The following is a 16,557-nucleotide window of genomic DNA, read 5'->3' as shown; positions in this document are numbered from 1 at the left end:
TTGAATAAATCCCCAACAGTGTCACCAGCAAAACACCCCCACACCATCACACCTCCTCCTCCATGCTTCACAGTGGGAACCAGGCATGTGGAATCCATCCGTTCACCTTTTCTGCGTCTCACAAAGACACGGCGGTTGGAACCAAAGATCTCAAATTTGGACTCATCAGACCAAAGCACAGATTTCCACTGGTCTAATGTCCATTCCTTGTGTTTCTTGGCCCAAACAAATCTCTTCTGCTTGTTGCCTTTCCTTAGCAGTGGTTTCCTAGCAGCTATTTGACCATGAAGGCCTGATTGGCGCAGTCTCCTCTTAACAGTTGTTCTAGAGATGGGTCTGCTGCTAGAACTCTGTGTGGCATTCATCTGGTCTCTGATCTGAGCTGCTGTTAACTTGCGATTTCTGAGGCTGGTGACTCGGATGAACTTATCCTCAGAAGCAGAGGTGACTCTTGGTCTTCCTTTCCTGGGTCGGTCCTCATGTGTGCCAGTTTCGTTGTAGCGCTTGATGGTTTTTGCGACTCCACTTGGGGACACATTTAAAGTTTTTGCAATTTTCCGGACTGACTGACATTCATTTCTTAAAGTAATGATGGCCACTCGTTTTTCTTTAGTTAGCTGATTGGTTCTTGCCATAATATGAATTTTAACAGTTGTCCAATAGGGCTGTCGGCTGTGTATTAACCTGACTTCTGCACAACACAACTGATGGTCCCAACCCCATTGATAAAGCAAGAAATTCCACTAATTAACCCTGATAAGGCACACCTGTGAAGTGGAAACCATTTCAGGTGACTACCTCTTGAAGCTCATGGAGAGAATGCCAAGAGTGTGCAAAGCAGTAATCAGAGCAAAGGGTGGCTATTTTGAAGAAACTAGAATATAAAACATGTTTTCAGTTATTTCACCTTTTTTTGTTAAGTACATAACTCCACATGTGTTCATTCATAGTTTTGATGCCTTCAGTGAGACTCTACAATGTAAATAGTCATGAAAATAAAGAAAACGCATTGAATGAGAAGGTGTGTCCAAACTTTTGGCCTGTACTGTATGTATGCATATATGTGTGTAAATGTATGAGTAGGTATATATGTAAAGATGTATTTGTGTGTATTTTTATATTAATAAATTATATTTGTGATAATATTTTATTGTCTTTGTATGTATAGCCTATATGTGCATGTTTATATGTAGGCTATGTGTATGCATGTATGTGTGTAGCCATATATATGTATGTATGAGATAAAGTACATGAAATAATTGATGAGAAGTTGTGAAGGGGTAAGAAATATAAGTGTATACTGCCTCCTCCCAAATCCTTTTCAAACATGTAAGATTTGTGTTGTTTATGAGAATTGTTTCATTGAATTTGTTGTCATCTGTCATCATCATTTTATTTATTGTCAGGTATTTTGACAACTGAATTTTGCATTGATATTCACTCCCTGAATGGGGAGGGGTCATTCCTATGTTCCCAAGGTTCAAGTTTCCAAGAATCCTTTGTTCCCCAGTTCCACATAAGTGCCCTCCCAGCTTCCTATGTTCCCCATCTTTTTATAGCACATAATGTCAACCTAAGAGAGATATTCCCCAGCTCTGTATTCCTTAAATGTCATGGGTTGGGTCAGGGGAGTAATATCATGACTCTGAGAGTGATGAAATTGTACTGGCACAGGTCTTTATATAATATAATTGTTCTTTCTGTTAAGAGACAGTTCCAAAATTAGTTGCAGCCAAAGAAATAAAAAAAAACTATTACAGGAATTAATTAATTGAAAATTACAGAACCAATTAAGAAATGAAGGATGAGCTAAATAAGGGATAGAATGGTGGTCTAAGGACAGGTTTAATTCCCATTTCTTAACAGGTTAAGGTTAGGAGAGAAGACCTGGGGTCCGAAACATTCACAATCTTATTTGTCAATTTTAGTCTTAGATTTTAATCTATTTATGAGTTTTTGTCTGAAAGGTCTTATGTATTGATATGCACAGTAAACCAAAGCTATTTTAGGGACAGAGAGTGACAAGAAAATGTTAGTGTGTGTTAACAGAATACTAAACTAGGGAACATATGACCCTGGGAACATAGGACCTCGGAAGCTTAGGAGGACCCTTGGGACATAGACATGCTCCGGGCAGCCCCCGTCGCTTCTTTTGAACAATTTGGCAGTGTCAATCAGTGTCAGCAGAGCCCGTGATGCATGAATGAAATCACTCTAAACATCAGTTCAGCTCAGCGCATAAGAAAAAGAAATCTGAGGAAAGTAAACAAAAAGCTTAAGTCAAGGGGGAGTACAATCAAAACAAACTTGTCAAATAAGGTAATATTATTTTCAATTAGTCATTGAGCTCTTAAGCAGAATCGTTTGGTGATAGTTTGTGTTATTGTTCACGAGCTCACAGTAAATATACTTTGTTCTTTCAACATTGGATTGTGTTATTAATGTGCTAACTGGCTAACTAGCATCAAGACAGTCTTCCCTTTCCCTTTTTGAATGACGATTACAGGCGACCGCCGTCTGCTGGTGTGGAGAGTTATTTCCTCTCACGCAAGCACAGAACATACACGCAGGTTGGCCATCAGTTTAAGTTTTTGTGAAATGTTCATGTGCAACTTTTTAGCTGAGACATGACAATGTCAGGTGACTCAGCAAGGGGCCTTTATCACTGGCTAGTTCTCTGAAGTCAGTTTGGCCCCGACACACTAACCAGACTTCAGAGATCTAGCACTGTCGCAGATTCAACATGCTGAATCGGTCAAAAAATAAGCCAGCGGGGGCCGATGACGGCATGGGATGCACCGCAGGGTGATGGACACTCACCAACAACCCAACACTGACTGACAGCCAACCAGACCTCTTTGGCCTTTTAGGGTTCACGAATAAGATATTGGATCCAGGTATCGTCATGTCATTTTTAAAACAGATGCTGCTGATTCATACCCTGGAAATCCAGAGTTCTCGCTAGAGCACAATTTAAATTTTGCTCAGTGAGTCAGTCTCCTAAATCCTAAATCCTAAGTCCTAAATCTTTCTAGACTTGGGTCTGTATTTACAGGCTAGCTGATTCAGTGTTTAAGAATGTAACTGTTGACGTCTTTGATTCTTGTAATGGTGAGATGAGGAGTCCGAGAATCATGCACAACTCTTAGGACAAGACAAGGAACTCATTTTTATTGTCACTGTGGATGGTTTATTCATTCATTCAGTGCATGTAGTAACACTAGAAAAGGACGACCAGTCAGTGTATAGACCCAGTACTTTGGTATGATGTCTCAATCTCAATCAATAACCTGGGTAAAAATGTAATGTTATTATTGATTTTAACGATGTTGCCCAGCTCTATTGATTAATGCTGCTTTAACATTTTGTTTACTACTGTTACTACTACAACTACTACTAATAAAACAATTACAATAAAAATGGGTTTATTTTTGTATCTCGTTTCTTAAAACAATGAATGAATGAAAATCAATAAACTGCAAATGTATTAACACATTCCCAAGAAACCTTAGAAATGACTGATAACCCTGGCTCCGTAGCATACCCTGACATAATGAATTACAATTAAACTTAGTGTGTAAAGTTGACAATTAGTACTAAAAAACACAAAGAAATCATTAGTAATGAAATAGGCCATTGAAAATAATGTGAATCAGCTATTTCTTTCCAAAATGAATGAATTTAGAGGCCTGTCTCTGCTGCTCTTCAAAGATCGTGGTGACTGTTCATGGTGTGTTGTTGTTTATAACCCAGTTAATCCAAGGGACGTAGTTCCTCACTTTGGTGTAGACTCCAGGGAAGTATGGGTTTGCACAGCTGATACCCCAGGACACAATTCCCTCGAAATAGCCATTGCAGATAAGAGGACCACCGGAATCTCCCTGAGGATAACCAAGACGAATTAAAGATGAACAAAATGAAATAGTTGCTGAAATAGTCCACACGCACACAGAACAATAATGAATGGGGGGATAATAATGTCAGTAATTATAACATGCACTACACAGCAATGGTAGAAGGACTCAGACCTTTTACTTAAAAAATAAGCAATACCAGAACTACATAAGTATTAGCATCAAACGCACTTAAAGGAATAGTTCACCCTAAAATCAAAAATACATATTTTTTCCTCTTACTTGTAGTGATATTTATCACTCTAGATTGTTTTGGTGTGAGTTGCTGAGTGGTGGAGATATCAGCTGTAGAGATGTCTGCCTCTCTCCAATATAATACAACTAGATGGCACTCAGTTTGTGGTGCTCAAACCCCAGAAAAAATACATTTGAAGAACTCAACAGCAATGTATCTTTCCAGAAATCATGACCTGGTTACTCAAAATAATCCACAGACCGTGTTGTGAGTGCTTTCATGTAGGAACTATTTCTTTCGAACCAACTACACCCACCAACCATATCACCAACAGAAGGAAGTTAGCATCTCCTGCTAGCTCGCCTAGCACTTCTGAGTTAGCTGACAAAACAGCTTAGCCAAGGAGGAAGCTAGTGTCAACCCATTTTTTCCCCCAGTTCGTCAAATACCAACGTTTTGACTTGCCCCTCTGCGTCTCATAGTGATGCACAAGGCAACCGTTAGCATTGAAACACATTGTAACACTTCTCAAATAAAATGGAGGTTTGTGTTGCAGAGGAAAACACCACTGAGCTAGCTAATGTTACAGCTTAGCCGAGGAGGACACCAATAATGTTTACATCTCGCACTGACTTTAGGCCTCTTGTCTAGATGCATGCTGTCCTTTTGCATGGTGATACAGCACCAAAACTAAACAACGGCAGTGTTTGCTCAGCGCTGTTTTATTTTATGTATGTGACGTGAAGGATTTTCTATCCAGAATCTATTGTAAACAAACATTATGATTCGGCCCATTTAAAGGCATATAAGATTCAAGATTACTTTAGTTGTTTTGGACATAAAGGCTAGGACAATACAACGCATTGCCATCAGTGATTTCTAACAACCTTGTAACTGAAAGACTCTGTTAGCATAAAATAACATAAAGATGGAATTGTAATTACATTGAACTGCATCTTTTTGACTAGTCGCACTTACAATTTAGTAACATAATTATTCTAGGATTTATTTCATGACTAATATTTTCATTAATATTTTTTAAAAAATGGCAAAAAAGTGCTCCTAGGGTACCCCAGTGTACCCCCATTTGACATGATTATATTTAGTATTAATATTTTGAATCTGCAAGGTAACTAAAGCTGATAGATAAATTTAGTACATTAAAGGTGCTGCATGTAAGAATGTGGCCAAAACGGTTACTGCACTCAAATTCAAAATACTGCCGCGAGTCGTGTCCGCTCCCCCTCCCCTACAGATTCGAGGTTGCTGGACAGCGGCACGCTGGAGACTGATTTGTTTGCCCACGGGCGGTTGCTGTGGCAGGGCCATGTCACCGCGTCCGTGATCTTCGGTTTTCCAGCAGACCGTTCGAGCAAGTCCGGCTTCTCTGCTGCTAACGCTGCTGCTGGGATACAGCTGAGGAGGAGCCGGCTGCTAATGCTATGTACTGGGACACTGCTAATGCTGCTTGCCGTGTTGCTGTAGCTCAGTCATAACTGTAACTGATGCTGAGACTCTACTGACTGCGTGACTGGTAGACGGCGGTGGGTGGCGCAACAGGCCAAAACACAAATTCAAAACATAAACATGATTTGAAAACCGTAAAAATGTTTTTTAAATGCAAATATTCTGGCTGTACTATTGTTGTCGGTGAGATCAGTATGTTATATGAACATTATTCCTTAGTCTCTGTGACATATTAGGAGGATTTTACGACTATTTGCTTTAGATTTCTTACATATAGCTCCTTTAAAGTAAAAGTACAAAACATGTACCTTTTAATTGTAGTAGAGTAGAATTATAAAGCAGCATTTAATGGAATTGCTAGTGCATAGCAACTGTACTTAAGTACAGTACAATAAATGTACTTTGTTACTTTCCACCACGGCTACACAGCACATCTATAGATAAATTATACTGTACTGTTTAAAACATGCAACATGATAGTGTGCAATCCAGAGCATGTGGATAAAAAAAAAAAAAAAAAACACAAAAAAAAACCAAGGGAAATATTAAGTGTAATAAAATCATATATACAAAACACACACATCAGAATAAAAAAAAAAAAGAATCTGTACCTGGCAGGAATCTTTGCCACCATATCGAGTTCCAGCACACAGCATATTTGAAGTGATCCTCCCCCAGTAGTAATAAGTGCAGTAAGGTATTATTTTTACGTCCACAGCACGTAGCACAGGAGAGAGTTTGTAACTGTAAATCTGCGTCACACCCCAGCCGCTCACTGTGCAGACATCATAACTGAGTGGAGGAGTGTCTGCATCAGGCAAAACAGCTGGCTGGACATGGGCATTCAGCTGTGCTGGCTCACTCAGCTGTAACACAAACTAAAGTTAAGGCAATCCCATAGTTTATCCATGTAAGACCAAGAGTGAGAAGTGTATTCTTACCTTGATGAGCATGATGTCATTGTTGAATGACTTGTAGTTATAGTTATGGACAAATATCTGTGAGACATTAAAGACCTGTTCAAATCCTTCTGTTTCAAGCAGATTGTGTTCACTCAGCGTCACCTGCATAAGACTGCTCCTGAGGGCCAAAACAGACAGAAGGTGTAAAATGCCAATGTGACATCTTTGCTGTCGCAGTTCTTTCACATTCAATTATTGTCACATCTTTTCATAACATCAGTGCAAGTCACTGAAACTGTCTAGTGTCAGTACTGACGGTCTCCAGCAGTGGGCAGCAGACACCACCCATTGAGGGTGCACTAAGGTTCCTCCACAGTAGTGTTGCCCGGTCTCATACTGCAGGGATGCCTGATATTTGATGGAGTATGGCGGGACCTCCTGACCCCCAATTATCCTGGCTGTAAATGTCCCTGTAGACAGTGAGAATAGGTGTGAGTTCTTTTTGTTTGCAAAAATGTCACATTAATTTCATACTTAATGCTGTGTTGTGTCTCTGATCTTAGACAGAGGTTGGAAGCCGTCTTAACGTCGTGTCAGCAGAGACACACACACATATATTTGATATATATATATTTCATTACTTACAAATCAATAATCCACAGCAATTTTGGAAAGAGATTAACAAACTAGGACCTAAGAGAGTACAGACAATACCTATGGAGGTTATAATAAGTGATGATTTCGTCGAAACTAGGAAAGAACTGGTGCTTAAAAAATGGGAGCAAGACTTCGCTGATTTATTTTCTGGAAATCAGATTTCCTCAAATTTTGATGATAATTTCCTGAGAGAAGCATGTGCTTTAAAAGATGAACTGGAGAGAAATATGGTTCAAGATGAGTATTTGTCTAATATAATTTTGAATTCTGATATCTCTCTGGAGGAAGTGAGAGCTGCCATACATAAGTCAAAGGAGAAGAAAGCTGTAGGTGTGGAAGAAATCCCTAATGAGGTCTTAAAATCACCGTCACTTTTAAATGTCCTCTTTTGTCTGCTCCAATTTTGTTTTAATTACAGTATTGTTCCCTCAGTTTGGTATAAATCTATTATTAAGCCCATCCCAAAATCATCAAAAAATGACCTAAGGGTACCCTCAAATTACAGGGGAATCAGCCTTCTCAGTACTGTGTATAAATTATATTCTAGTATATTGAATGCTTGGCTGACCCATTATTTAGAAGCCGTAGAATATTTAGTTGATGAGCAGAATGGTTTTAGAAAAAAATGAGTTTGTATTGACCATATTCACTCTGTTTCAACTATTGTTAGAACAAGACTTGCAGCTGGTAAATCAACATTTGTATGGTCCGTAGATTTCCAAAAAAGCTTTTGATTGGATTCATAGAGACCTACTCGCCCTAAAACATCTAAAAGCGGGGGTGAATGTTAGATTTTATAAAACACTTAAATCAATGTATAGTTGTCCTGTTGCCTGTATAGAGATAAATAATATGCAGACAGATTGGTTTAGTACGCCATTTGGCGTTAAACAGGGTGATATTCTTTCCCCTAATTTATTTGCTATTTATGTTAATGATTTGGCCCACAACATCAAAGAATCAAATCTGGGTATCCACATGGACAATGTAACTCTTGGAATTTTGTTGTACGCGGATGATGTTGCTCTCCTAGCTGAATCAGAGGACGATTTACAGAAAATGTTGAATCTTCTCATGACATGGTGTCACAGATGGAGATTAATAATAAATCAAAGTAAAACCCAGATTATTCATTTTAGAAAAATGAATAATCTTTTGATGAGTTTATGACGATGGAAGTGGGAATTAAGTTGTTAGCAGATTCAGCTGGGAGGGCATTAGGGTAGTTTAAGATATGTAAAACTCTTGGATATTCTACCTATTCACAACTTCATGATGCTTGTGTCTCTCCCATATTAAATTATGCTTCAGGGGTCTGGGGGTTTAAGGAATCTAAAATTGCAAATTCCATAGAGAACAGAGCCGCTCGTTGTTTCTTAGGTGTGCATAAGTTTGCTCCGATTCTGGCCGTTCAAGGTGACATGGGCTGGCTTCCTGGTTCTATAAGACGTAAGTGTGAGATGATTAGATTGTGGAATCGTTTAGTCAATATGTCAGAAGACAGGGTCAATAAGAAAGGTTTTATTTGGAGTAAATTCAACGGCTCTCCATGGGCAAAAGAAATATTTACTCTATTTCAAGAGGTGGGATTACAGTATATATATAGTAATAATTTAACTTGTTCAATATCCTCAATTAGTGAGAAGCTATTCGCTTTATTTGAGACAAAATGGTTAAATGATATTCTGTTAAAGCCCAAATTACGAACATATATCCAAATTAAGCACAATTATGGCCTCAAACCTTATGTTAAAGCAAACCTAACAAGAAATCAAAGGTCCTTAGTGGCAGAGTTGAGAACAGGAATCCTTCCCTTGAATCTTGAAGTCGGCAGATTTAAAAACATTCTAGAAGATTAAAAGTTATGTGAATTTTGTGAACTCAACGAAGTTGAAAGTGAATCACATTTTTTTTATACTATCCCTTGTATGATGAACTGAGAACTCCAATATTTACCGAAATGTCTGATGATGATAGAATGAACTGGTTATTTAATTTTAATGTCTTTAAACTTGCTAATTTTGTATGTGAAGCCTGGAAAAAGTGTCAGGATGGTTTATATGTTTAATTGCTCTACTGCCTGGTATCTGGTTTTTCATTTGCTGTCTTTTTTTTATTTTTATTTATTTTTTATTTTTTTGGTGTCTTGTAAGCCCGTTCGGGCTGGGTACTTCTGGTGCATGACACAATAATAAAAAAATCAATCAATCAATCAATCATATATAATTTTTTTGTTTTTACCCGCTTGTCAGTCAGTATTCTGTGAAAGTCCCTTTCAACATATTTCTGCATCTCAACTCTGGGATTTTATACCTTTTATTTTGCACCCAGGAATTAAAATTTTGCAAAAGGGGAACTTACTTGATACTGAGAAAGCCAAAAGCAACAGCACAGTAGAGCTTCGCAGCAGAGCCATGTTTTTGCTCATCACCTGTAATGCACACACAAGACTTTTGGCAGCTTCCATCGGCCAACACAGTATAAAATGTCCTGATAAAATCTTGTTACCTTAGTGTGAAATGAAAGAACCTTTTATCAACAGGCTGTGAACGTGTACAACTTTCTTGCCTAGTTTCTAAGTGTGCCAAGGGTCTTAGCTGAACCCTCACTGGACTATGTAAGACACCTAAAGGCATTTTGTAGATTAAACGTTTGTACAGATTTTGCTCTAAATTACTGAAGTGCCACTAAACAATGGCAAAAAGTTCATAACCTTATTCCGAAATCAATAGCTAGATCTTCTTACTGATTGCTATCAGTGTACTCGAGCACTAAACCAATATTCTAATACAGTTTTTACATATAGCCTATATTACACAAACTGAACACCATCTTACTCTGAAATCCGAGCACACACCTCAATATTAATCATAATTTCTCAATCAACTTACCTGTAAGCCCATACACAGCAACCTTTCGAGTATCTCCAACTGGTGGGACAACTGCTCTCCCTGTTTCCTTTTATACTGTAACTGTATCCTTGTCCAGATCTTTTGTTTAAATTATCTTTCTGTCTTGTTTTGTGCTGTGACCATCTCACGCTGCAACAATGAAACTGACCTACTACATGACAAAGCTAAAGTGTTCCTGTGTATTATCTCTGTTTCTGAGCTCTAGTTTTCTGCGTGCACCTTGGGATATGGAGGTATTTGGGAGGAGAACACCTCTGTGCACTCATCAGCATCACCAGGTTATGGACAGAACAAATGTTTATGACGTTGTTGATGAGATGGCATTTGCTCGGGCTAATGTGTTATGATCTGAGTTACTTGTGTGTCATGGAAAACAATAAAATAAAAACAATAATAATAAAAAGACACAGTCACAAACATAATTGCATTGTTGAGCTAAATAACCTGAAAAACTAACAGCAGTATACTTTCAGTTTTGTGTTTCAATTTATATTCTTAAAATTGTGTAATTAAAAAAGTTTCATCACAGGCATTAATACAACTTGTGATTGACTGTCATGCCACCCTCCTTCAAATACCCAGGACCAAGCACCTAACCTGGGGTGACAGTGCGTTTTCAGTCACTGCCCCCTCTCTGTGGAATTCACTACCACATGACATTAGATAAAAAATGCCCCAACATCGTCAGCATTCAAGAAGGCCCACAAAATCCACCTCTTCAGACTTGCCAACCCCAGCTAACCTACCCTCGCCCTAAATTTAATCTTCAACAAGCTCACTGTCACTTCAGCTAAGGTTAGCCAGCTAGCTGGGTGGCCAATAGGCTAACTGTAACCTCAGCTAAGGTTAGCCAGCTAGCTGGGTGGCCAATAGGCTAACTGTAACCTCAGCTAAGGTTAGCCAGTCAGCTGGATGGCCAATAGCTCACTGTGACCTTAGCTAAGGTTAACCAGCTAGGAGGTTGGCCAGTAAGCTCACTATGACCTTAGCTAAGGTTAGCCAGCTAGCTGGGTGGCCAATAAGCTCACTATTACCTTAGCTAGGGTTAGCCAGATAGCTGGGTGGCCAGTAAGGTAACTGTAACCTCAGCTAAGGTTAGCCAGCTTGCTGGGTGGCCAATAAGCTAACTGTAACCTCAGCTAAGGTTAGCCAGCTTGCTGGGTGGCCAATAAGCTAACTGTAACCTCAGCTAAGGTTAGCCAGCTAGCAGGGTGGCCAATAAGCTAAGAGTAAACTTAGCTAAGGTTAGCCAGCTAGCTGGGTGACCAATAAGCTAACTGTAACCTCAGCTAAGGTTAGCCAGCTAGCTGGGTGACCAATAAGCTAACTGTAACCTCAGCTAAGGTTAATCAGCTAGCAGGTTGGCCAATAAGCTAATTGTAACCTCAGCTAAGGTTAATCAGCTAGCAGGTTGGCCAATAAGCTAATTGTAACCTCTGCTAACTTTGGCCAGCTAGCTGCGTGGCCAAAAAGCTAACTGTGAGCTAGCTAGCTAGCTAAATGTAAAGCTACGCTTCCAAGAAACCCACAGGGCTAAAGGATAAAGCCAAAGAGGGTGTGCCAAAATCTGGAGTTCGTAAATGGCCACTTGAGGCCGGGGTCTGCCCATTTTTCCGAAAACCCATTGGTCCGACATCCCATTGTTCTGACCATATTAAACCCATTGTTCCGAAGTCCCGGTGTTCCGAAATCCTGATGCCCTGTGGTTAAGGTCTGGTTAGGTTTAGGCACAAAAACACTTGGTTAGGTTTAGGAAAAGATCATGGTGTGGGTTAAAATGAAAAAGAAAGTGACAAACACATAAGCCATGAGCCTGCTCCGTCTCAAGCCTTTCCCAGCCCACCCCGCCGGGAGTTGTTCAGCCCTGCGGAGAGCTCCCCACACAACCCGGACCCCAGAGTTAATAACAGGAGGTTATGGTGTTTCATTCGCTCCTCTCTATGACACTTGTATCTCGACCAGTAGCCTACTTTTGTTGCGGTGCTGATCCTCTATGGTACACAAATACAGTAATAATCACATATCGGAACAACGGGACGTCTGACTAATGAGAGGACGGAACAATGACAGGTCGAAACAATGCTACGGCACCCTTGAGGCCTGCCCCAGAAGTGAGTCAATCCCCATAGATCCCTACGTTAAAATGCCCAGCTTCTATAGCAACTTTTTTCCATTCATGACAGTCACACGCATATCATGCGTCATAAAGTCACACCTGTCCTGCCCATGGTCCCATCCTGCCAGCTGTCCCACTTTAACAGACTACATTTTGACACTGAGAGTACCTCCAGTGGTGGCCTAAAGGCGAGACCCCTCTGTCGGGGGTGACAGTGAAGTGGCATAATGGTGGGATGTACCCACCTTGAACAGGCAGTGTAAACGAGGGCTTTTAACTTCTACCAAAGTTATTTTCTGATCTGTACTTCTACTTAGGTATGGCTTTCAGGTACTTCATCCACCACTGCATGTCTTTTGAAATGTGTGAGAAAGTTGGAAGACCCAGAAGAACTACTATGGTTCTACTACTGCTACAAACTGTGACGTACCAAAAATCGGTCCCTAATGCTTGATCAGATTCTACACCTGCTGTAACCATGTATTGTCTGAGTTAAAACAATTTTGGTGTTTTCATAATGCATGTTATCTATATGTTTGGGGTCACAGGGTTAACAGGCTCAGTCGAGCTAACATCCAGAGCCATATCATCCATTTCTTCCTGGGGGGGACCCGAGGCATGGGAGCATGTAATCCTTCTGGTGTGCTAAGTGTCTGCCTCCTCCTCCCAGAGCGACTCTACAGGGAGGTGACAGACAGGTATCACGAGGCATTTTGATCAGATGCCTAAATCAGCTCAGCTGGGTCCTCTTACATGGAGAGGAGCAGCAATTCTTCTTCCTGAAACAGGTTGCACCACAAAAATACATTAAGGCAGAGAAAATCCTTGTTACTAAATATTAACACCCAGTGACTGGAACTGTTTTATAACTCAATGCAAATCTTAGCTGGTTAATATATGATCCATGAACTGATGATTAAAATGTCTGATATAGAATATAGCTGACCTCATAGAATTATATTGTCAAGTATGTCACTGTGGTGTAACAGAGAGGTTGTGTAACACCGAAAGACAAAACTTTTACTTCAGTACATTTTGCAGGCAGTCACATGGCCACCTGTATCAAACAATGACTTTGACCAAAGTGAGTCATAATTATTCACAAGATTATTTAGAAAGAATCTGACACTACAAGTGTTTTTTGACATTTCACAATGACTTGCGGTTTTGTGACCTGGGTTACAACATCTGAAAAGGTGAAATCATCAAATATTTAGAAGAGATAAGCTTACCTTGCAGCAACACTGCTGGGGTTTTTAGGGTCCCTTTGAATATTATCACAGACTGTCACATGACTATCCATTTGTGATATGATTTCTAAACGTTTGTTGTCTTTATACAGGCCCCCGGGAGGTGTGTTGGGCTTCGAAGCCAATCTTCGCAGTGGCAAAATAGTGTGACTGCAATTTCTGGGTTTCGTCATGTGATACCCTACGGCCCAAAAAAACGTTTTCCCATTGACCCATTGACTTACGTGGCGAAAAAGACATCTGTTACTCGGCTGATACATTTTTCTAAGCCTAACAACTCCCATGAAATGATTCATTTCACTATCAGGATTTGATCCACTCAATCCGATAACATTTCATAAGTTTGGTTTTCGGCCGACAGAAGTAAGACACTCAGGCACACTCCTGTTGCCACAAGTCTCTGGTGCGCCTGCTCTATGGGCTGCGCAGTGCCGAAGTCTTGCTGAAAATCCCCAGTTTCACCAATTTGATGTGGACACGTTTCGACTTTGACCCACATCGATTGGACAGCTTTATAGCTAAGACATTTCTTACATTTTAATGGTGCAACCTGATTGAGTAAATCATCATAAGAACTTAGGATGGACTCATATGGATTTATGAATGCACTGCCCCAAGGCTGCAAAAATCAAAAATGCAGGTAATTTTTTAAAGTCAGCCTTCACTGTATTACAGTATTATTTACCAGGATTTAACACCCACTGTTTTGAGATTAACTAGAATTATCTATTCATACATTATGGGAATTCCCCTCTGACCAGCTGAATGTATCTGTATTTCACAATAAGACCTTTTCCTAAGGAGGAAATGCATCAGGTTTGATACGGAATTCAGTGCTGAGTCATTGGTGCTGTTGTTGAAGTGATACTGGCACTGATAGGACATCAATGCCAAAGACTGTAAACCAAGATTATCTCAGGATCTACATGTGTCCTCTCCACTGAAACACTTTGTTGCAGAGTCATGAATTAGTTATTCTTTAAGTGACTTTTCCAGTTTTGTTTTTTTTCTAATGTCAGTCATTAAACTTACAACCCTCAAGTACATTTGAAATCATTCAGGATAAGCTTTGTTTGTAATTTTTGTTAGAACTTAGAGATGTAATAACATCAAATACTGCTGATCTGATAGACATTACAAGAGCTGTATGCAACATTCAAAACACTGATACAGCAGCAAACAACTACTTCAACCTGTCCTCATTAAGAAGTTGTCAAATGCTGCCACTTGGTCACTGATTTCCACTTCAGACACTGAACAAAAACAAGCATTGTATAAATTAGCCAAGCAAAAAGCGGAGATTTCTTTTGTTCATATGAAGCCAGGATAAATCCCAAAGTATAAATGCAAAGAATAAATCACACACAAGACCTAAAATGCTATTTTTGTGGAGGTGTTATTTACTTAACAATTTATTGTTTCTTATCTGTGAAATTTAAGTAAATAAAAGCTTTGTTTCCACTGAGGGAAATGGTTTCAGCTTACAGGAGGTGTGCCTCACCGCAACGTTTAGTTACATTTCTGGGGACGTGCATGTCAGTCAACACAGAGCCTACACTGTAGGAAATGCGTCAATTCGATGCACAAGTATAAATCCCACTTAAGACTTAACAGAATCGCCTTAAGTGACTTAAAAATTCATCATTATGGGTAAGGTTATGTTTTTTTCGCACATTCAATCACAGGTCTTAAACTACTTTTTAGACAAGTTTCGTTTACCTGTTATTTTCCGAAAAAGTATATATCTGAACTTGTGCTGAATACGAAAAAGTCACATGACTGAAAACAGTTCTCATATTTGTTCAAATTTAACAAAAACATCACAGAGTGCCAAAATTTATCACAGTAGCCTACCCCAAGGCCCAAGACCCCAGAGGGTGATGAAGTTAGCACCGTGAGCTGCTAGCTGTGGGCTCAGCCATATTGAGAGCCATGTGCAGACAATCCCGCCCCAGACTCTGAATCATAGATATGCTCTTTATCAGTGGTTCTCAACTGGTCCAGCCACTGGATCCAGATTTCTCCTTAGTCATTAAATTAAGGTCCACGCAGTTTAATATATTCTGCATCATACTTGGGTTTGGACATGTCATCAAGCTAGTTTGCTGTAAAGCATAAAGTGTGCTTTTTTACAAACTTAACACATTCACGAGTCACTTGCGGTCCATTAAGAATGAATCAGCGACCCATTTTTGGACCGTGACCCATCAGTTGAGAACCACTACTCTAAAGTGGCAAACAACTCCTTTCAGGAAGCCTCTAATTAACCTAATTACACGAGAAATTCCTGTATGTACAATGAGCCAAGAATTACACAAAAATGAGAGTTTAGGAATCACAGCATTGTGGTCTGTGATATACAGATGACTTTTCGTTCCAGAGGCTGACAGATAAATGTGAGAACAGGGGAGCAGGCAGCAATGTGCGATGATGACAGCACTCAGACTGAGGAGTGGGTCATGCGGAAAAAAAGCAGTGGTCAGCAATCAGGGGATGTGAGAGCGAACGAGAGCACAGCTATAGCTATCAGTATCAGGGAGGGCAACGGAGAGGGCTATTAGCCAGCTGAGGTCAGGAACTCCACAGAGGGATGTTAGCAGTGATGAGACCTGTCCTAGAATAGATGTGGAGCAGCAGCGCTGACTCGACCTGGTCGGATACAAAAGCGTTTGCTGCCCGTCATCAGTCACAACCATCATTAATCCTTCCTGGGGAAATCAGTGAGGGGAGACGGTGCAGTGATGAAGAGCTGCAGAGACCCTTACTGCTTTTCCTTTCATTTATGACGACAGCAGCCAGTTTGATCCCTATTAGGAGCCTCAGTCACAAGCTGCCATATGTGAACTGTTGGACGCATGCTGACAGGGCTACAACATCAGTAGCTGTACAATACCATGATAAAACTGGCAACACAATGAACACAGTCTATGCTTCAGCTTTTATGTGACAGTAAACGGGCCTCTGGTAAACAGGATGATTATATTAACAATGATGAAGTACAGGACGGCTCCAGTAGGTCATGGAAGAGGTGAGGCAAGGGGCCGAGCTGTGGAAGCTTCAATTATACATCTGTGCAGGACAGGGAGGTGACCATGGAAACGGAAATTGGAACTATAAGAAACCTGAGAGTGCAGGTGCGATGCCTTCTCGTTAAGATTAGACAA

At 40.1% G+C, this 16,557-nt stretch overlaps 1 protein-coding gene across 1 annotated transcript; it reads right to left on the bottom strand.

The window, feature by feature from the left end:
- Positions 1 to 3,149: 3,149 nt before the first annotated feature.
- Positions 3,150 to 10,037, bottom strand: LOC117258574 (trypsin-3). Its single transcript, XM_033629594.2, has 6 exons — positions 10,007 to 10,037; positions 9,477 to 9,546; positions 6,775 to 6,928; positions 6,498 to 6,636; positions 6,168 to 6,422; positions 3,150 to 3,881 (listed from the first exon to the last, which is right to left on the bottom strand). The coding sequence occupies exons 1-6, from the start codon at positions 10,016 to 10,018 to the stop codon at positions 3,726 to 3,728; spliced, it is 786 nt and encodes a 261-aa protein (XP_033485485.1). The 5' UTR covers positions 10,019 to 10,037; the 3' UTR covers positions 3,150 to 3,725.
- Positions 10,038 to 16,557: the final 6,520 nt, after the last annotated feature.

Source organism: Epinephelus lanceolatus, chromosome 8 (genome assembly GCF_041903045.1).
Source record: "Epinephelus lanceolatus isolate andai-2023 chromosome 8, ASM4190304v1, whole genome shotgun sequence".
In the NCBI taxonomy this organism is placed as follows: Eukaryota; Metazoa; Chordata; class Actinopteri; order Perciformes; family Serranidae; genus Epinephelus; species Epinephelus lanceolatus.
Note: the sequence above shows the minus strand (reverse complement) of the source record. Positions and strands in the feature narration are given on the sequence as shown.